The sequence below is a fragment of the Geospiza fortis genome, unplaced genomic scaffold, assembly GCF_000277835.1.
Source record: "Geospiza fortis unplaced genomic scaffold, GeoFor_1.0 scaffold13, whole genome shotgun sequence".
Classification (NCBI taxonomy): domain Eukaryota; kingdom Metazoa; phylum Chordata; class Aves; order Passeriformes; family Thraupidae; genus Geospiza; species Geospiza fortis.
Window position 1 is genome coordinate 335,302 of NW_005054384.1, and position 22,335 is coordinate 357,636.

General features: G+C 43.6%; 1 protein-coding gene across 1 annotated transcript in view; it reads left to right on the top strand.

The window, feature by feature from the left end:
• LOC102031898 (voltage-dependent L-type calcium channel subunit alpha-1C-like) overlaps nucleotides 1-22,335 on the top strand; it is a 389,144-nt gene that overhangs the window by 329,040 nt on the left and 37,769 nt on the right. Inside the window, 3 exon segments of the mRNA XM_031060510.1 lie at nucleotides 2,182-2,265; nucleotides 2,944-3,027; nucleotides 22,270-22,302. Coding sequence (XP_030916370.1) covers nucleotides 2,182-2,265; nucleotides 2,944-3,027; nucleotides 22,270-22,302 — 201 coding nt within the window.

Sequence of the window (22,335 nt, forward strand, 5' to 3'; positions counted from 1 at the left end):
TGCTATTGAACACTTGTATTCCTTTGGCATGTGGGCAGTGCCATTGCCTTCTGCAGGACTGGGCCCATGGACAGGGGCAGGAGGATTGGGTCTGTTGTCTTCTACTCTCTGCTTTGATCCTTTGATCAAAGCAGGATCTCTGCTTTGATCCTGCAAGTGCACTGTCTGCCAAGGTCGCATCAGGCTGCAAAGGCACTTTGTGTAACTCTGTATGAGCTGTGTCTATCCTTTATTTATTCAAAATGCGTTTGCCTCTACAATTTAATCTGCTGTTCTCTCCCTCCCCTTCCTCTTGGTGAAGTCTAATTACAGTTTTATTCCAGGTCCATCTGGTTGTTAATGATGCTGGACATCACCGCTGAATCCATTCTAATATTTGTTGTGTATTTCTAGGCTGGACGCTGAATAATAATATTCTCTGAATTTGCTTTTGCTCCTGTTTGCTTCCTCCCTGTTGTAGCTAAGTGTGTAGTAATGTGTAGCCATGGGATGGTTGCTCCTTCCAGTGTAGATCTGCTAAGAGAGTTGCCTATTTCAGGCTGCAGAATGAAGGGGTTTTATTCTGGTTTTGAGGAGAAGATTTCAAAGTCCCCTCTACCAGCTCCCTTCACTGGCATGGAACCAGCTGGGCAGTGGCTTTTTCTGCTTCATATTTTCTTTTTTTTTTTCCCTGCCCAAAGTGTAATGTTGTTCATAAGTGTGAGTCTCAAAGTCTCATGGAGGCAGTGTTTCAGCAGATAGAAAGACACTTTTTGCCAGTGCCTGCGCCTCGTGATGGTTGAACCCACAGTAATCTGAGGTTCCCAAGCCTGACTTTGTACAGTGCCAGTACTGGAATACGGTTTTTTTCTTTCTTGTCTTTAATTTTTTTTTTCTTTTCTCCTTTTTGCTTTCTGCAACGCTGCCTGGGAACACAGGCTCACACTTTACCCATGACCTGACTCTTGGACTAAGAATAGCAGTCACAGTGCAGCTCGGGTTCAGTCTCACAGGAGACGAGCTGCAGCTGGGAACCAGGGAGGTCAGGTTAGCCCATGCTCACTAAACCAAACACATGAAAGGAGCATAGAGGATTTTGCACGTTTGCCTCCTTTGAAGACTGCAGAACAAGGGCAGGAGATTGGCACAGGTGCTCAGTGAGCCAGGATGAATTTTCTTTGCTCATGACATTCACTTGTAGAGGAAGTTTTCATGCAGAGGTTCATCCCCTAGGCTGAACAGGACCTTCTCCAAAATGGTCCTGTGTCCTTGCAGCCTATCCACTGAAAGATTATGCAGGATAAGGACAGTAAGCAGTGCTGATTAGCATCTCCTGATCTGTGCTTAGGACAGCGAGATGTTTGGGGCAGCCCCTGAAGTGACCAGCCATCCCTTGTCCTGGACAGCCAAGGTGACAGCACTGCTGTGACAATGTCCTTAGCAGGAGTGAGCAGCAGGTCTGGCTCTGGGCAATGCTAAAGCAAACTTTGCTCCTGCTGGGACAAGCCAGGCTACATTCACAGCTCCATTTTGTGGTGCAGGTGTGCTTTCAGAGTAGCAGAGACACCAGTCCTGCTCTGTATCATTGGGACAGGACCTAAAGCATTACTGAAAGAAACTGCAATGACTGAAATGATACTGACTGTGGCTGGGTATAGAGAAAGGTGAGGTTTAGATAGCACATCCCCAGCTTGACTGTGCCCTCTCCTCCATGGCACAGCAGCCAGCTATTCCCTGTGCCAGCACAGAGCTCTACAGCTGGAGCATGGACTGGGGGATTGATACTGACAGTGGGGAGCCATTTTTTGAAGAAACCACATTACACTATTCCTGTACTCTCCCCACTAAGTCAAATGGGAAGGGTGCTGCATTGCCAGGAATGGAGATGTCTGGAGGAGCTGGTCCTGCAATCACCATTCCTGCCAGCAGCCACGCTCAAAATGATCTGTGTGACTTCCCTTCATCCCCTGTCTCAGAGCTGGACGGGAGGGGTGGCTTCTCTGGAATCACATGAGCTGGAGAGGGGCTGCTCACGCAAGTCAGGGAACCCAGGCCTAGGCTACAGCTTGAGACACCTTGTTGTCTCCTTGTTGTCAACCCCTTGAGGTGTCAGAGCAGAAATTCTAATGGTAATTTTGAACTGTTTTTGTCTGTCTAACATTCCTTTTTAATCCCCATCCTGCCTGCCCCTTCCTTATGTAGGGTTACTTTAGTGATCCTTGGAATGTTTTTGACTTCCTCATCGTAATTGGCAGCATTATAGACGTCATTCTCAGTGAAACTAATGTGAGTATTACTCTACCCTCCCCAGGATACCACCACCTCCTCCTCCTCTGCTGTTCCTTCTCTCTTTCTCTCTTTTTTTCTCTCTCTTTTTGTTTTCTGGTTTTTTTCCCTCTAGTCATGCTTTTATTGAACTTGCCGTCGTCCTTCTCCTTCTCCCAGGGAAAAAAAAAGGAGGGGGGGAAATGCCTCCTTCTTTTTCACTTGTCATAGCTGGCCCCAAGGCTGTGACTGGTGAAAGCGCACAGAGTTTGGGGTGTGTGTGCTTTTTTTCCCTCCAAAAGGTAGACATGCTTGAGTGTAACTTTCTGACTAACCAGGCTTTTGTTGATACCCTCCATCATGTGAAACGTTACAGAGGTTTGAGCAACCAATACTGTAGAGTGGTAAGAGACTATTTAATATGCCCACATAACCTCTTTCTTTTCTTATTTTTTTCCTCTTCTCTCCCTCTTTCATGCTTTTGTTTCGTTTTTTATTTTCATTTTATTTTATTTTACTTTTTACTTTTTTTCCCCTCTTTTCTCCCTTTCCCTCTTTCTCTCCCTCCTCTCTCTCTCTCTCATTCTTTCTTCCTCCTCCTTCTTTCCTCTCTCTCTCTTTCGCTCTCCTTCTTTCTTCCTCTTCCTTCTTTCCTCTCTCTCTCTCTCTCTCTCTCCTTGGCTTCTCTGCCACATGCAGCACTATTTCTGTGATGCATGGAATACATTTGACGCCTTGATTGTTGTGGGTAGCATTGTTGATATAGCAATCACCGAGGTGAACGTAAGTAGCTGGCGTCTGTCCATGATCGTGCCTGCTCTAACATTCGTCTTTCCCGGGTTCTTTTATATTTTTTTCCCCTCTTCCTCCTTTCTTTTATTTTCAGAAATTTTTTTTGTTTAGTTTCAAAGCTCTTTTTTATTTTATTTTATTTCTTTTTTTTTTTTTTGCATTTTATTTGGTTTGGTTTTCTTCTGTTTTAATTTTTTTTTTTTTTGGAACGACTTAAAGGACTTTTTGACTGTTGCATCATTTTCTTCCCTCCATAATCCGCCTGGCATGAATTAAACTGTATAGCAGGAAAAGTGATGGGAAATGTGGAGTGTAAGTGGAAAAGCTCTTTGTGCCATGGGAAGCTGCTCGAACAGGACTTTGGTCTGCCCAGTGTTATGCTGTGCTTCCCATGGCAGCTCAATGCTCTCCACCCCACAGAGAGATAAAGGTCAGTTCTTTCGAGGTGGAACTGAGGGAACCAAAACAGGAATCCTCCCTGTGCCTCCTCACTCAGGCTTCCTCCAAAAGAAATAAATACCAAATTGTCCCTGTTTAGAGAAATCTGCTCCTAATGTTCTGTTTCAAATGTGAATATAATAATAAACTAAGGTAGATAAAATAAAAATAAAGCAGAAATCCCAAAGGAAAACAAAGCACCAGAGTTCCAACCCTTTTTTTTGTTGTTTGTTTGCAACCTGATTTGGTCCATCTCTCGAATTGCTCCAGCCCAATTGGCACTGATTGGCCCCACTCGTGCCCATCTCAGCAGACAGGTGAAGGACTGAGTGAGCCACAGAGACTGAAATGAGCATCTGGTGTGCAGGAAATAAATCACACCAGGCAATTCTTTCCTATATCTCTTTTTTTGGAGGTAGATGGATATAGAATTATAGGATAAATAGACAAAGGACAGGCAGGAACCAGATTTCCAAAAGAAAGACTGTGATGGGTTTATAAGCATGGACAAAAATTACTCTGAAAAATGCAGCTTATAAAGGCCAGGAAAATAGAAAAATTGAAAGAAAATTGCTGTAAATATCTTAAAGAACAGCAAATCACTTGTGAATTTTCAAAATTATGTGGCTCTTGAATAAACATTCCATCTTGGAATTGTGTGCTGTAAAGGCAACCCATTGCAAGCAGAGAAGTGACAGCATAGTTTTCACTCATTGCTGTGTTTAGGGAAAAATAATCAGGCAGCATTTTGAAAAATAAAAGTGCCTCACTTGGAACTTTCCAAACAAAATATTTTCATATCTTGGTTCTAGTTTAATTTCTGTTCAACTTTTTTTTTCTTTTTTTCCTTTTTATTCTGTAATTCCAAAACAGGAATATTATTCAAGCTGTAACATCTTGATTTTGAATAAATAACTATTTTTTTAACTAGTTTATTTTCCTTGTCTTTTGAAAGAATGGAAAATAGTTTTTAACTAAAAAGGAGCTTTTATTTTGCATCTCTTAAACGTCCTGGTTTCTGGACACAAAAAGTTGCTTACAACATTTCCCACAGAATGTTGTAAACAATTTTGGTTACCTTTTAAGATATTAAATATTAGTCTTCTATCAGATATCTAGTCTTATATTTAGATATCAGATATTAGTAGATATCAGTATTAGTCTGACTTTGTAGCGGGGTGTTACATTGAGGCTGAAGTTGTTAATTTTTAAAAGTGAGATTAAGACCTTTTCTCTGCCACACTTGTCATAAGCAAACTAAGTAGGGAACCTGGCAATAGGCTTCAGGAGAAGTTCAATACTCATCCCTATAGGGAGAACTGTATATGGCATTGTAGGGAATAAACACTGTTAACTGGAAATGAATCATATTAAACATCAATAAGACTTCCCTGACTGATGTATTTGAATCCATACAAAAGTCTTCTAAGCAGAAAGGAAGGAAATCCTTTTGTTTTGGTGCATAAATAGTCTGAAATCCTAGACTGCGGGAAAATCCAACAGGTCCTTTTGAAGAAATTCAGATTCATCTCCTCATTAGCTCCCATTGTCTGAGAGGAAGAGAGTCACAGCCAGGTGACCTCTTGCTGTTAGTGGTGAGGGATGCTCCCCTCCCAGGCACCCTGGACACATCTGTGACAGGGAAATAAATTGCTATTTGGAGGTGCCCACTGGTGACTGGTGAGTGTCTAGCTTTGTTAGGTTTGTCTAGACACCCGGCTCCCAGACATCAAATTTAAGCAGTATAAATCACATTCATCCTCAGCATCTTGCTGAGACAGACATGCTGCTGATGGTTGTTGTGATCCTCAGTCTCCAGGGCTGTCCGTGCTGCTGTGCTTAATTGCCAGCCACAAGGCTCTGTCTCAATTCCAGTTCATGTCAGGCAAGGCCCAGGATCCAGTTCTCAGTTACAGAAGCCTACAAAAAATGAGGGCATGCCTCTGTCCAAACAACCAGCAGCTGTCTTAGGTGAGGAGGCAGCAGGGTTGGCCCTGACTCTTTTAGTCAGGGCTGTGAAAAGCATTGTATGATGGTCCCTCTGTTTCCTCTAAAGAATCCTTTCCTTCTATACAGTTTTACAGATCTCTGCACACATCTTTTTGTTACCTGGCATGTTTAAATCTTCTCTTTTTTATCTAGGCAAGTCCTTTGCTACTAGTTTCTAATGTTTGTTACTAAAAACTTGCACAACCTTTTGATGCACTGATAAATAAGCGGCAGCTGTGGATTGAGTTTGTTCTGAAATGTTCTGAAATCCCTTTGCACTTATAACCCTTATTGAATAAGAGAATGTTTTGTATGTTGGTTTGTCCTGTCAGATTCCCTCCCTGCTAGCAGCACTTGATATGTTACAGCTGTAGAAAATGGGCTTTGGAAGTGGCAGCCCATCTTGGACGGCTGGTTGTCATCTTGCCAAGCAGTGTGAGGCAGTTTATCAGACACACTTCTCCCCTCTCCTCGGGGGCCTGTTGCTTCCTTGCTGTCTGTGGGCTTGAGCAAGCCCTGCCCTGTGTTTCTGTACACTGTCTTGACTTGTTCCAAGACACCTGGGGTCTGAAAAGGACAAAAGCAATAAACCCTAAAATGCCAACCAGCTCCACTGATAAGAGATGTTTAGACTGGTCAGGTGCAGGTAAAATATTTCTGCTGAACTCCTTAGGAGCTGAAGAGTGCTTGTGGTAGGATCTTGGAAGGTGCTGCTCCTGGAGTGCAGTGAAGGGTCAGTTCTCATTGTGGTCAGTTAGAAGGGAAGATGGACACTCCTGGCCCAGGTCAGCTTGACCTGCAGCCTTTGACATAAGCCTGAAATCTGTGAGGTTCAGCACACTTTTGCACTCAGGGGAAGCAAACCCAGCAGGCACAGAACTGTAGTTGTGAGGAGAGCCCTGACTGACTGACAGCCTCCACAGTGTGTGTGTAGGTATGTGCTTGCTCTTGTTTGTGCAGTTCCCCATGTTCTGGTTTGTCTTTCATTTTTTCTGTTGACATTTATTTTTGTTTCTTGAAAAGGGATTTCCCAGACCAAAATCTTCCTTAAGATATATGTGAGTGTGCATGGGTGGGTGTTTGTGTGTGCACTCCATTACTGGTGCTCCATGTCCCTAAGTGTGTTTGGATGGGCTACAAATCCACAGGAGAGTGTCCAGACATAAATCCCTGTGTGGGGGGAAAGGAGTGTGAATGCAAGCCCAAGAATCTCACGTGTATTTGGTGTTGATGGATTCAGAGGTTGCTGTGTGTGTAACTGAGCCCATGTGACTGTCTCACTGTGAGAGCTGGTTCTGGATGAGTGTGCCTGGGAGTTTCCTGAATGCAGGAATGCTCCCCTGCATGCCCATGGGTGAGTGTGCACCTGCATGCCCAGCTCAGCACTTCATTAGCATGGCTGTGCATTCCAAAGTAGTGGGAAGCCATGGGGTGGCAAGCTAGGCCCCCCTCAGCATTTCTGAGTCCTTCAGGAAGCCTTCACGTAAAACACCTCCATGGTGGGGAAATATGTCAAGCAAAAAGCCCAATCACGTCAAGCAATAAATCCATCTTGCTTCCTGCATCCTGGGAACATCTCCCAAGTCCCTCCAAGGGGCTCCACAGACGCACAGAGGCATCTCACACAACTAAAGAAGTGCAAAGAGCACAGAGAAGGTCAAAATCTGGTGGGTTTAAAACCTTCAGGGTGGCACAGTTTCTGCCAAATTCGCCTTTAAATTGCATCACTCTGAAGCTGCATTTTCAGAGCTTTCCTCTCAGTGACTGCTGTACAGCTAACTTTCTAGTCACAAAATGAAGTTCTTTTTTTAATATTTTTTCCCCAAAAGTTTTTTTAAATATTTATTTTGGGGGCACTCTCATGCCACTTCTTAAGTAAGTAAAGGGGGAGGAAAGGACTTTTTAATCTTTTGTTAAAAAAAAGAACTTCCAAGGCAGAGACCACCTCGACCATGTGTCAGCTGCCTTCAAGACAAAGAATGACTTTTAGAGAGTAAGATGAAACATGGTATAATGTGTGAGGCCTGGGATGTAGGGCCTGTGGGTTATATTCCTTGGACTTTTATTAGATCCCTGTACCTCAGTCTTCCCAACAGTGGAGACTGCTATTATTCTTTATGTTAAAAAAGTATTGTTATTAGAGTTTGCAAAACCTTTTAAGCTCCTTAGAAGAAAATGTTGAGGTGGTAAAAATTATTGCCCTCTATTATAATTGGAAATAAATCTGATAGGAGTTGAATAAAACCCAGCAGGTTTGGACTGTATCATCCCAGAAGCTCCAAGCACAGAGTAGCACTTCCTTCCTTTCCACATCAGCAGGCACAGCCTGGAGTTGAGCGCTGTAAAGGTGACTAACAGCCTGCTGTCCCCTCCTCCTCCAGGCAAAGAAAGTTTCTCATTATTGTTTGTTGCTCTGTATCAAATGGGAGAATCAAGCTCCATTTGTGCTGTGCCACGGTGCCCAAAGTAATGAAAGAAACACAGACCCTGAGTCGCTGGGAAAGGTGTTCATGTGACCTCCTTCCCCTTGGCCAGAGAGGAAAACTGACTTTGCCTTGGTCCACAGGGTCCTTTTTCCTTCATCCTTCCCCCTGCCAGGGTCAGACCAAAGGGACTGCATGGCTCAGTCCACATTTGCCACCAAAACAAAGCTCATATCAGCACCCACAGAGCTGGAGGAGCCTCTGGGGGTTGCTCATGGCCTGTGAGAGCTCCAGGGCATGTCCAGGCAGGAACACCTGTGTCTCCAGAGCAGCACAGTGACAGTGGGGGTGTTGAGTGTTTGATTCCATGTGTCTGTCTGGAAAGGCTGTCAGGGAGGGAGGGTTTGTGCCTATCTGTGAGCCTGTCTCTGAGGGCTTCTGCTGGTGCCTCTGAGCACGTCTGCATGCGCAGGAGCCTCTGTGTTTGTCAGCTGTGCTTGGGGTGCATGAGGATGACTGAGAAAACCATCTGGAGTGGTGGCCACCCTGCCTGCTCGTTCAGTGCCACAGCTGCCCAGCGTCTGAGTGTGTCTGTGAACCCTGCAGGAGGCACAGGGGAGGAGGAGTTACCCAGCACAGGTACCCAGACAAGGCCATGCAGCAGATGTGATGAGCCAGGGGGTGAGCATGGTTACAAGATGAGAACTGTCAGGGATAGGGAACTGGTGACTTGAGGGTTTTTGTGAAATAATGGAATATTTCCGTGCATAAAATGCACTCCTGTTGCAGCAGCACACGTTTCCCTGAGGAAGATTGCAAGTGGTTTGAGGTGGGTTTTAACTGGAGAGATGACAGGAGGGGAGTGCAGTGTTGTGTGTGGGTATCTGGGAGACAAATTTCTTGGGTGCCTCAGGAAGCAGCCACCGTGTGAAGAAGGTTAGGGAAACACAAACCCCACCTCGGTGTATTACTTCCCTAAAAAATATTGGTCAGGTCTGCCCCAGCCTTATGGGTAATGGTTTGATGTTTGGCCATCAGGTGTTCAGGAGAGCTGAGTACTTTATACCTTGCACTTCTGGAAAGTTTTCCAAATTCTGTTAAGAAGTCAGCAGAGGGTTGCAGCTTGATTGAATCCTGAGTACTGGTGCAGTAAGGCCAGAGAAATACCAAAGCATTGAGCTCCCAAGAATTGGAGACTTGTGCAGTGGCTTCTCATTTAGTCTATTTCATTTCTGATGTTTAAACCAGGCGCATGAGGCCGTTTTTTACAATCATCTTGCTTTTGGTGTCCAGAGGCTTCATATTATTTGCCACGAGCTCCTGCTCCCATTCTTTAGAATATCTGAAAGCCTATACTTAAATCTCCCTTTCACCCTCTCCTGCACTCCTCCCTTTTAACCCACACCCTGCCTCTCTTCCTTTTCTCCCTCACTTTCCTCTCCCCTTCTCCAGCCACACTAAACCCCCTGAGTTCATTTCCACTCCCAACCAATGTGTCTGAAGGCAGAGAACCAGGGCTGAGCCCCTGCAGTCCTCGTGCAGGCGGCGCCGCCTGCGCCAGGACTGCAGCGCGTGGCCCTGCCGCCCTCGTGGGCACACACCCCTCCCTCCAAGGGAGCAAGGATCGCGGGAAGGACGACTTGCATCCAGCCTGCACCTCACTTGGGACTGCCATTCATCTCTGTCGCTGTGCCTGTCTGTCTGTCTGTCTTTCTCTGCCTGTCTGGTTCTCTCCGCTTCCACGCCCTTTGCTGCTCAGATTTTGGCCCTCGGCTGCCGCCACCAAACCTTTGCGGTTCCCACAACTCGCAAGCTCGTTTAACCAAACCTTCTGAAAGAGGCAGAAAACATCTCCCCCCGCTCTCCTTTCTCCCCCTCTCAAATGCCATCTGGGTAGCAGAGGCCTCCAAATTATGTAGCAAAGGGCTGGAGAAGCACAGTGGCTTCTTTTGACATCCTGTGTTGTCGCTCCCTTACTGCTGCCATCCCAGAAGTTGTCCGTAGTCCTGAGCTCTCCCTGTGTGCGTGTATATGTATGTGTATATGGCTTGTTTTCTTTTTGGAAAAACTACTGCTAAAATTGATGGGGGGGCGGGGGGGTGGATTGAGTTTTCCTTTTTTTTTTTTTTTTTCCTTTTTTGTTTTAATCTGGTGGTGGTTTTATCACTGGAATAATTCAGGTAACACACCATGGTGGCCCCAGCTGTAGGAAACCATGTTGAAGCATGGTTGTGAGCTGTAGCAGTGGCAAGTGCTTTATTTTGCCTTTGAAGAACTTCAGGAGAGCTGCCCTGGACTCTTCCACAGATTAGGCTTAGATCAATTTGAATTTGATCACTTCCTATGCTTAATCAACAATTTTAGTGCATGTTTTTCACCCTGTATTGGTGAGAAAGAAGTATGGTATGACTATCCAACCACAACCATGTTTGAACAGGGTTATTTTGGGTTTATTTATGTATATAATTGTCATGATAATGGGGCCTTTTTTTTTATTATTTTAATCTCTTGTCTTTAAAATGTTGGTATTTTGGGTGCATTTCCAGAGTTCATAATGTGATATGCTCTTTAAAAGAGGTGATTTTGGTAACTGCACAACTTTTTCTGTATGGAAATCTATATGAAATATGGACAATCAGAAAAAAGTATGTATTTTCTGCAAAAGAAGGGGATAGTAAATGCAAATGACTCCTTCCTCAGTTTACCTGAGTATTTGAGCTGTTGCTAGCAGTGCTGGCACCATAAGAAGAAGGCAGGTAGTTCCCACTTTGAAAGACTCTTCATACCATCCAATTTTAAGGATGTACCTCAATATTGTGATTTCCACAAAATTGTTTTACTTGGCTTCTGACATCATTCCAGGCCCACGGAAAAATCAGAATGTATTTTAATGCAGGCAAGACTTGAGAGTAGCATAAAAATAAATTTGTCTTACTGGAAAAATTTAACCACACACATTCTCATTAATTAAAATAGGAGAAACCAAAGATAAAGAATCCAGGAGAACAAATTTTTAGAAGTTAAATGTGAAAGCAGCAAAAAGAAAGACAGCCCTATGACTGTAAGACGCGATGCATAAACCTGTCTGGAGTCCTTCTGAGTGAAAATGTTTAAAATGGTGGCCCACAGCATCTCACTGACTGCCCTGAGGAGTGAATTGTGCTTTTAATTAGAGCAGGCTTGCACATACCCAAAACCTTGCACGGTTTTAAGGCCTTGAGAGCAGAAGTCCTCTTTTCTTATTTGACTGTAAATTATTGCTATAATAATAGTAAAAGCTAATAGTAGGAACACAAAGAACCACAGATCTTGTACTGTGTTGGTTCAATAGTAAAAATAAGTGTATGACATCTACATTTCTGTACAAAGAGCTCTTTTAAAAGCCTATATCCAGGTTTTCTGACCAGTATTTAATTTTACTTGTCATTTTTCTATCACAGTACTTTGAAGAAAAAACCCACTACAATATTCTGGCATCAGCATCTGTGATATATTACAGTCATATTTCATTTTCCTCTTAATTCCAATGTGTTTTTCCACAAAGCTAGTTAAAACACTCAAATTAAAAAGAGCTACCCCAAGCTGATTATTTTTTTCCATTTTGGCTTGCTAGCCAGGATAAATCATTCCTTTTGCCTAGCAGAAGTTTCTTTTAACTTTCCCTGAACTCTAATAGAGATTGTATCTTTATATGAATCCACAGGAAAATCTCTTGATTTTTTTCCTTGACTCTTGATTCCTTAGATCGTCTCTAAATATATTAATGTTAATTAATGATCTCTAAGCACCCTAAGTTCCATGGTCAAAAAGGTGCTTGGGTGAGTTCAAATCCAGCTGGTTCTGCCATCTTAGGCAATTCCCTGAAGCAGTGAAAGATGTTTCTGGCATTTATTTCTCTTTTTTCTCAGACCTACCTTGCTGAGAATGCCCAAGGAATTTTCCAGTGTCACTGTTCTCCATACACAGGCTGCAGTAACAGAGAGGGCACAAACCCCTGCATTTCACTCACTCAGTTTTGCTGCAAAAGCTCTTCATGCAAATCACAAGAGCTTTTAGAATTTGTGCTACAAGACTTCACTTCTTGCACCATCTTGAACATAGAGAAATTCTAACTCATCCCAGGCTGCACTGCCAGTTGCAATGAAAGCAGTGGAGGTGATGGAAGAAGGGAAGACACACACAAGCATTTTTTACTTGTTTTCCTCTTTAACTTGCTCTTCTCCCCCATCTTGTTTTCCCTGGTGATTTTCTCCCAGTTTTGCTGAAATCTTGGGCGGCAGACATTTGCAGCAAGGCAGTAGGAAGTTCCCCTCTATGTTACCTAGCAGTAGATTTTTCTCTCATCTTCAGCCAGGTCCCATCAGTCCAGGGGAAGAGCTGCTCCCCTTGGAGAGGGTTTTTGTGTGAGGCACTGGGCAGCCTTTCAGCATGGGCATGGTACCAGTCTGCAAACCCAGAGGTACAGATCTCCCATCAAATACACATCCAGTTGTGCAGGCTTTGCTGCTCACCCAGATTTGTAATCAAAGGTAAACACATATAAATTAATTCTACCCTTTCTAGTATAGTCAATATAGCAGCCTCATTTAGCTCTTGCCTTGCTTCCTCTGCATTCTCATGCACCAGCCAGGCAAACACAAGAGGGGTGGTTCTTTTATTATTTCTTCATAGACATCTGGTTTTTAAATGGCTGTGCTCTTACCTTCACTCCGTGATCTGTTCTTTGAGGAGACTGTCTGGCACAAGATGCCAACAAAACCACTTCAGCTTCATGTATCTCCCTGGGCATCTGCTAAATGGGACCCATTCCCTGCTGCAGCCAGATGACCAAGCTGTGGGGACTGGAACCAGCTTATGGTCAGCTGATTGATGGCCAAAAAATGTGACTTGGTTCTAATTGCTGTTGCAGAGTAGTGGGACATCCCAGCTGGTGGCACCCCAGTTGTTCTGCCCAGCTCCACTTTGAAGCTCTGAGACACCAGCCAGCAGTGCTGCCTGCTGGGCCTTGTCTGAGTGGCTGGGAGAAAATCTCCTTCATCCAAAGCCAGACATCGTTATATAAGATGAACAGACATGAAGGCAAAGATGCCTCAGCTGTAAAGAAGCACTTGTTAATAGGAAAACATCAAAATAAATTGATGTTTAGAGACAGGGAATTTGAGACTCAACTCTTTGACCATACTTGAACACAGTAAATCACACAGAATGAGCATTACGTACCATCTCAACAGTCCCTATCCTTGTTTGGTTTTTTTACCAAAGAATTCATCAAATCAATAATAATTTATTCTTGGAAAGATGTGTAGAACAAGAAAATGTTGCTAAGTAGCTTTGTAAGATCTATTCCCAGTCTCCATATGACCATTTCTAATGTCTTCTGATAATGCCTGTGATTGGCATTTCAAATCCCAGAATGACACGTACAGACCTCACTGTATCCCATAACATCATACAGAAATCAAATGAGTCTGTAGGCTGGTTTTTTCCTAGGAAATGCTCTGCATCAACATTAAATAACTTTCTAATTTAAAAGGCAATGAAAAGACACAGACTGGGAATTAAACACTAGTTGCTACAAATCTCAGATGAAAATGGTCCATAACAATCTCTGTTTGGGCTGCTGGTATCTCTGGATATCCTCCCTTGAGCAAAGATTAATTATACAAAACTGACAGGGCTGATCGTTCACCTACAGTCATCCAGAGCTTCTTGCAATCCACAGATCTATTGCTTTGAAACCAAGGTGGATTTGGTTTTCTCCTGCTTCCACCAGCATGTGCAGTTTCTTTAAGCACCTTCATCAAAGCACAAGATGGCTCATCCATCTTTACACTGTCCCAGAGCCTCTGGGCTTCCCAAAGGATGGGTCCTGGCAACACTGCATGTGTGATCTTTCAGCTGGTAGCCTACCTGCCTCCCTTCCCAGGAAAAGCTGCTCCTGGTCCAGTGTCCCTGTGGCTCCAGCAGTCCCCAGAGTTGTGCTGAGGAGTGGGGATTTTGCTGCAGACCACAGACCTCCTTCCAACCTTACCACCCACAGTGTAATCAGGGCTTGTGCAGTACAACAAAGAAGCTACTGAAATTTCCTTCTGGACTCATGTGCTTCTGGAACCCTACAAATGCCAAAGGTCTCCCTCTTCCTTTCAGCCTGAGGCTGACCAGAGAAACCCCAGAAACACCCAATACACTGAGAGCACAAAGTTTCTTTCTGTTCTTCATTTTTCCTTCTTCCTTGTCCTTTTCCCCCACCATGAAATCCCAGCAGCTAATTCAGAAATAATTAACAAATATCTGCAGAAGTGCTCAAACATCCAGTGCAGAGAAGACAAACACAGCCATGGCAGCAGAAGGACATGCCTCTGGGAGTTGGTTTAATTCCTCATCAATCACCAAAATCCTCATAAATCACCAGTCTACAGGGAAGAAGAAGCCTGTAGTGCCACTCACCCTCTCAGTACAAATGGAGCATTGCAAGGTGTTTGACACAAAGTGGCTCAGGAAGTTCATCTCAGAGAAGAGCTCTGTTGCCATTCTCATTTCCAAGGCAGGCTGTGGGATGCTACAAGAAATGGAAAAAATCAGTTCTTACACTGTGCACAACAAAGTCATTTGGACTGGCATGGATGTTTTGAACAGTCTTTTTCTTCTGTTTTATTTTGACAACAAAATTGGTGTCATGGTCTTAGTAGACAAGAACCTGAGCAGGCCAAGTGTGTCAGAGAACATCTCCCAGCTTGCAGCCCTCCACAGCAGCTGTGCTTTCACAACACTGCTGCAGGTAAGAAGTCAAGATGATGGATTTATTTGGGTGTTTGGGATGGGACAACCTGGATTTGAAAATAACTGTTACTTGGAATGAAAACCAGTTACAGGCTGTGCTCCTTTTGGAAAACCTGTCCCACAGCTTTCTCTCCTTCTTCCCTCCAACAATGAAAAAAAAAGGGTAATTCAGAACATAAATCTCTCTAAAGAGGTGGAGGAAAAGAAGACTGTCCTTTCCAGCACAGTGATAAATACACTGCTGAGTTTGATGTTTACAAGCCATGTTAACTTTGCCTTAGGAAATGCAGTGAAGCACATTGGACTGCTCAGGAACAGAAATGAGGACACTGTTGGCATGGATGGTAATAAAAGTGATGAAAGCTGGAAAGCTGAATTCTCCCTCTTGCTCTCTCTCCATCCTGCTCAGTGGCCTGTTCTGTTCCCAAGGTCATCCCCCTCAGGCTGCTCTGGGCTGGGACAGACTGATCATCTCCTTTGGGAGCCATTGCCCTGTGAATCAAGAACTAGTCAGATGAAAAGCCAAGTTTAATGAAAAAAAAAATTCATCACACATGGCTCCTGGCAGAGGCATTCAAATCAGCCACACCTCTCCTCTCTTACTCAAACAGAAGATCCTCGAAGTCTCTCCACCTGTAAAACAAAAAGCCCTGCACACATGTAGCCCTTCAACATTTATTTTCATGGTTCAATTCATCTTTAGCACCTTCTCATCGAGATGTTCTAGGGCTTCTTCTGGCTGCCTGTCCCACAGAACCCAAATGATGAAGCACAGGCAAGCTGCACCTGCCTCTCTGAGTCAGACCAGCAGCTGTACCTGAAGATGAGCACTACATCTCTGATAGTGGTTAGTATCTGCTGCTTTCTCAGGAGCCCCCAGGCTTGATGACCATAAGATTTGATTTCCCAAAACTAATGAGAAAGATTATTAAAACATCCTGAAAATTAAGAATAATTTGCATAGATATACTTTACCAATTGTTCTACTTTTCTGAAAGTCATGGGGAAAAAATAGAGCTTTCAGCTGTGTGAAAAAGCAGCCCTTTCATTACTTGTCCTCTAATTGTCAATCTAGGGTAATCTGCATAACCAAATAAAAGCAGTTGACTTTCTTTATATTTACCTTAAGCACTTGGAGCTGTAAGACTTCTGTCTGACAATTTTGTATGTATATATATATATATATATGAAAAATATTAACAAGCTATTCAAATTTGTACGATTTGCATATTAGAAGCTAATTAGAAAAGCAAGCTCCAGAATTTCAAAATCTTAGAATCCATAGGAAATGAAGGGGAAAAAACTGATAGCTGCAGGACTCATTTGCTTAAGAAGTTACCTTGCCCTTATTAACTGTATTCAAAACAGGCTTTTGTTGCACAGGGATATGGTAATGTTTCCCCTGAGGTCTGAGATCATGTGGAATCAGTGAAGTATAAATGCATATATATTGCATTTGGATGAGCTGACTCTTGGTATCTCTTGGCCCCCGTGAGTTAATGCAGGCAGAAATGTAATGGCAAACCTCATTGCAGATGTTGCATTTTCCCCAGTTCCCCTCCTTGCAACAAATGAAATTTTAGCTCCCTGCTGCAGGAGAGCTCAGTCTCCACTGCAGAGCTGAGTATCAGCACTTTATATTGCACTGGAACACCCTCAGAGCTTTTTCCAGGGAAATCCACAAGGTATTCGCCATTTGCTCCAGTAAAGGCAGCATCACACCCCTCAATTCCCAGTTTTCCTGTAAGATGGTGGCCTTTTCTAATAGGCATTAAATTATCAAAAAAAGCCTCCAGTGCTTCACCCAGATTAGAGCTACAGGGAGGCTGGATTTTTTTTTTTTTTTTTTTTTTTTTTTTTTTTTTTTTTTTTTTCAAAACCCCCCTTTCCCTTGTAACATTTTTTTTCTGTTTTAAAATAGAAGGCAAATTTAAAGTTGAAAAACTTTCAGTAAAAGATCATTTCTATTGAAATAATCAAGATTCAAGACATATGCTTAAGTAAAGTAAAAGCAGTTTAATCTGGCATTGATTTTTTTTCTCAGTTATATATGATTTATAATGGAAATGTAAACCAAATTAAAATGTGTGAGGACAAAATGTGAGATTTCAACCTTACATTTCTGAAATGCCTCTTTCAGAATTGGCATGTTTCTACAGAACATTTGACTTTCAGCATCAGCATTCTTCTAACAGAAAATATTTTTGCAGAGGGAAAAAAAATGAATTTTGGCTAGTTTTATTCAAAATGTTCCCAGGAATTTTCAAAGGGTTCCGTACTTAAAGGAAGATGGCACAGTTTGAAAAGCTTTTCTGATTTGTTCTTGTGGGGTATGTGGGGTATTTTTTGGGGGGGTACTTTTGGGTTTTTTGGGTTTTGTTTTGTTTTTGTTTGTTGTTTGTTTGTTTGTTTGTTTGTTTGTTTTGTTGGGGATTTTTTGGGTTTTTTTCCCTGCTAATAATTTGATTTCACTGTAAGATTGTGGGAATTTACAATTATGCCATCTGCAATCCCGTAGTATTCCCTGTCAGAAATACCAGATACATTTCTGCCTGGCCTCATAATAACCTCACAGACTTTTGGTGGCTGGTGGGTTATCTCCAGGGCTCTTGTGATTAAAACCTCAGACAGCAGTGGCAGACAGATGGCTCTGGAAGGGGCTGTGGTAACTCCCCAGTGCAATGGCAGACTATTACCTGCCAGCAGTCAGGTTGATCTGAAGCCCTGACTTTTTCCAGCTCTCCACATAGACTTGTGCAACTCAGCCTCCTGAGGTCACTTCAGATTTTTGACACTACAAATACAAGAGGATGTCTAGTGCCTTCTTTTACCATGTGTCTATGGCACAGATAACTTCCAAACCTCTTTTTTTTTCCCCATACTTCGGTAAATTCTTGTTCTTCTTGAAACTCAAAACCTTGCAGATCCCATCTCAGTGTAACCACATGGGAAGGAAACATCTCCAGAAGAGCAGTGGGGTTTCTCAATGCCAAATGTGTGCTTTTAATTCCCCTCCACATCTTACCTATGGCTTTGATGAGTTCATTTCCCCAGAGTGTCTCTTGCCACAAGTCCAAAGTCACAGATGCAGCATGGCTGAAGTAGGACCCTCAGAGGAGACCTAAAGACCTTGATCTAGAAAAGGCCAATATCCTACAAATATAAAGGAACTACACAACACTTCAGCCTGCTCAGGAGGCTCTGCAGAGCAGGTTCTCAGCGGCACTCTTCCTGCAGTGAGGAGAAAAAAGCAAGAAGTGAACATGTATCACCCCTTCCTCATGGGACAAAGCTGACAGACTAAATACCAAGTTTCCAACAGATATAGCATCTTCATGGGCAATTTTTCATTCTCCAAATTCAACAATCAAGGGAATACCTTGGCAGACATCCATCACCAGCAACCAGTGCTCTCAGCGGGCTCCTAGAAGTTTCATCCATGAGCCACAGTTTCCTCAGTGGAGAAAGGCCATGACAGATTGTTTGTCACAAAAGGCAGCATAAGCATCTGACCACTCATTCTCCTGAGAAATATGGAGCTACTCTGTCATATTGTGGTGTCAGCATCTCAAACACACATTTGCTCTCATCTCCTCCAACCTAGGGCTATCAGGCAGAACTGGGAGGCTGCAGTTGTACCTCTGCATTGACTGAGACAAGTCCAGTGAAGCAGTTATAGCATTGTGCATTCAGCTGCTCAAATGCTCTCCACAACACAAAGGTTGAATTATCTCTGGCAAAAAAGAGATTCCTCCCTACAAATGAAATTGTTGTTAAAAAGTAAAAAGCTATCAGCAAGGAAGTTTTGCTCCTCAAACTTCAGGGAAAAGATCAATTTGGATTTCCTAGCAAAGGCTAGATCTACTTCAAGGGAGTTGAACTCATCTTCAGTGTGTCCTGTGGTGTAGAAGAATTGCTACCATCAGCAATGGGAATGCTGCCTGCCTGTGTGTTTAATCCATGGTGATATGAATTAAACACACACTGCACAGACCTAATGAAGCTCCCTTTCAGACATTTCCAGGGGCTGCTTCTCTGCAGAGCCATTACAGTTGTCAGCAAACCAGCCAAAAGGAGCTCAAACCTCCCAACATGGTCCTCTGGCTCCGGTGTTCCACAAGGATGAGGTGGGATTAATATCTCCTCTCTGGAATTTCCTACTGAAACTTTCATTTGAATCTGCCTATTAACACACTTTCTTGTTTTCTTCCAAATCTTTATCCATAAAATATTCTAACCCATGGATATTTCAGGGAACTTTGATACTACTATGAATATACAAAGCCTTTTTGCTCATATTTTTGCTGCTGTATTTACAGGTCTGAAAACCACATCATCCCTTCTCAGAATTTCAGAATGGCTTGCATTACAGCATAAATATCCCACTACATTGACTCTGTTACATATTGCTCTTGAAAGATTGAGACTGGTTCTTCTGGAGTGCAAATTTTATCCTCTCCTGGCTTCCAAAGCACAACCCATTAGAAACTTTTTCAGACACCAGGTTTGATTTGTGGGACATCATGGAGGTTCAACAGGACCTGGAGGGGTTTTGTTCCTCACAAGCAGCTCCCAGTAAACCTCACTGCCACCTACCCAGGCAGAGCAGGATTGCCAGGAACACAGTTCCCTCATCCAGTGCTGTGGCCTCTGAGATTTAAGTGTCTCTCCATTGAATAAACCTGGCTTCTTTCCCAGAGACTTCGTTACCTGGGATCCTGACTTCATGATGGGCACAAGCTTTGGCTTCCTCTTTTGTGCCTGTAGGGGCTCTAAGAATGCTCACAGGTCTGCAGCAAGTGAAGCAATTTATCTGCCTAAAAAGCAGGTGTTCTGGTACACTCTGAATATGAATGAGATGTATGCAGGCAACAATATTCTGAGGAGGTTTTCAGATATGTTGCAGGGATCACTCAGTCTTTATCCTACTGAATTTTTACTTGGGCTTCTAGAACCTTGTGTTCTCTTTCTTGGGCTCTTCTGCTTCCTTAACAACTCTGCTGCCTTTTTAAATATAGTGACATAAAAAGAAAGAAAAAAAACTACCCTAACAGTTCTCATTGCACTCATGCCCCTGAGTGTCTTTACACAGGTGCATCCTGCCTCAGATATTTCTTTTTCCACTCAGCCTGCAGGTTCCCTTCTGTATCACTCCAAATATGGCCTTGGACTTATGATTTATACTTCAGATCCCTTTTCTCTGTGAGGGAAACTGCTCAGAACATCACCTCTGACTGATGTCCCTGCTGTGGACCTTTCCCTTTCAGTATGTTCATGCTATTCATGCCCCAAAGGAGAAGGGCAGGACAGAAGTCTTGTCTTGAAGTTCCTTTGCAGGTTAAACCCCATGCAGGAGCAGGGACACAGCCAAGAGTGCTTTCTGCTCAGTGGTGTAGCTTCTCCAAAAGCTCTTCCAGAGACATCAAACAGATGAGGGTTTGTTTTTCCACATTGTTCTGAGATTTGTAGAAATGAAATCCTGTTCACTTCAGATGGGCAATAGACACTGGCTTTAATTCCAAGTACTTGTCACCATGCCTCCATCTCTGGGAACTGCTGTGACCACTGCATTCTCAGGTGCCAGTTGCCTGTCCTTGTCCTAAAATTGGCATTCCACATCACTGGCAAGGCTGAAGATTCTTGGATAATCTAGCAGTAGCTCTCTCAGCTTTAGGGCTTGGAATGGCCACACTCGAAAGTTCCAGTAATGGGTTCTCAGATTCCTGTGCTCAGGTCCACAGGGTGCCCCTTTGGCACAGCTGGTAGGATTTGTCTCCTTTCTGAAACCTTTGGGGATATCCAAAAATGCATTCAGCAACCCAAAGCTGGGGATTGATTTCCCCCTCATGAACTCACACAGGCAGAGCAGGAACCTCAGCCCACAGTGCCACAGTTTGTACAAATGCCACCTGCCAGCATCAGCAGAACCTTCCCTGTGCTGCTTTTGAGCCTCTACCATAGGTAGTGATATAATTTGGTACATTTTTGGCCACAGCTTAAAACACAGCCCAGTTAGCTCAGGGAATAGGAGAAGAAATGACAGTGAAAGCACAATATCCCACAGCGCCTCAAAAGACTTCTTCAGCCTGTCAGTCACAGATGCACAAACACCATCAGCCAGGAAGGATGGAAAATCCTGAAAATTTTCAGTTATTTTGAAGGACCTTTGTACCTTCTACCAGGAATGCAGCAAGCAGCAGAATAAGGGTCCTTCCACAGTTAGAAAAGGTGATTTGCAGAACTAGAAAGAGGAAGGGGGATGGGACTTTGCTGGAAAGATGTTTGCCTAGCAACACAAAATCAAAATCTATGCCTGACCTGTAAGAAATGTCTCTATGGGCACTGCTTCTTCATTTGGTATTCAAGCCAACTTTTGCCTGTATGTGATCTGAAAACACAAGAGCAAACATGTGAAAGAGGAGGATGAAAGCAATGAAAGCTGACACTACCAAACCAAGGAGTTAACCCAAATTATTAAATGAGCTGGTGTACCTTGGGTTTTTAATTGCTCTCAATTGCCCATATCACCAAACTAGGCTGTGCATCCAAACTACAGGGGTTTTTTTTAGGTAATACAATGCCAGTTTGATTACTGCAGCATCCTTGGAGAGCAGCAGCATGCTGCAGGAGACCTCCATGGCACTAGAGGGGAATTCTGACACTGGCAGAAGAAGAAATACATCAGTTCCCACTTTGCTAAAGTAGCAGACAGGTTTGGCATATGGTAGAGGTTAGGCCTGAAGGATTATGTTACTGTTCAACTGAAGGACTCCTAATAAAGACAGTTTCATTTAATTTACAATTCTGCTTCTTACACCTAAGGATACTTGCAGCCTTGGGTATATTTTAGAATTGCTCTCAGTATTGGAAATGGCCCAGAGGTTAATCAAGGAATATCAGGCAGAGTGTTTGCAACAGTTTGACTCTTCCAGGCGTGACCAGGGCTGGGCTCAGCTCAGCCTGGCCTCCAGGAACACATCCACTGAGTGCCTAGGGCTTTGCTGTGAGGTGGGTAAAGGCAGAGTCAGCTAATTAGCTGCACCAACCCACGTTCCACAGCTGGTGCTGGGTGTTGCAGGGCTGCCAAGAGCCAGTTAGACTCTCCCAACCCAGAACTGTGTGGAAGGGAATGGGGATATATAAACAGAAAGTGTTGCTTTAGCCCTGGGATGTTATGGGTTTATAAATCAGATGGATGCACTGGAAGCTGGCTGGTCCCTGTGCAGACATGGCCTGGATCTGAGCTGGAGAGCCAAATCAGCCCCTGTATTGAACTCATAGTGCTGAGACAAGAAACATTTTACCAGCACAGAACCTCCACTGCCAGGGTGTCCAGCACTCAGGAGACACTGGGTGTGACTCACGTGTGGTGGTAGTGGAGAGAGCTTACATCAAATTCAGAGGCAGTTGTACCCGCTTCTGCCACAGCCAGCCTTGATCCTGGGCATCCTAGGGAATAAGCCCAGCCTCTCGTGCATTTCTTTCAAATCCCCTTTTGCCCTCTTCTGCCATTTTGTTGCTCCTGTGTTAGCCAAGACCTAGTTTACTAGGGCTCTTGATTGGAGACTTATTACAGCTTATTTCTGTCTGCCTTTCTTTAAAGCCAGCTGAACATACCCAATGCTCTTCCTCTATGGTAAGACCAAAAATACAGACCACCCTCCCAGCT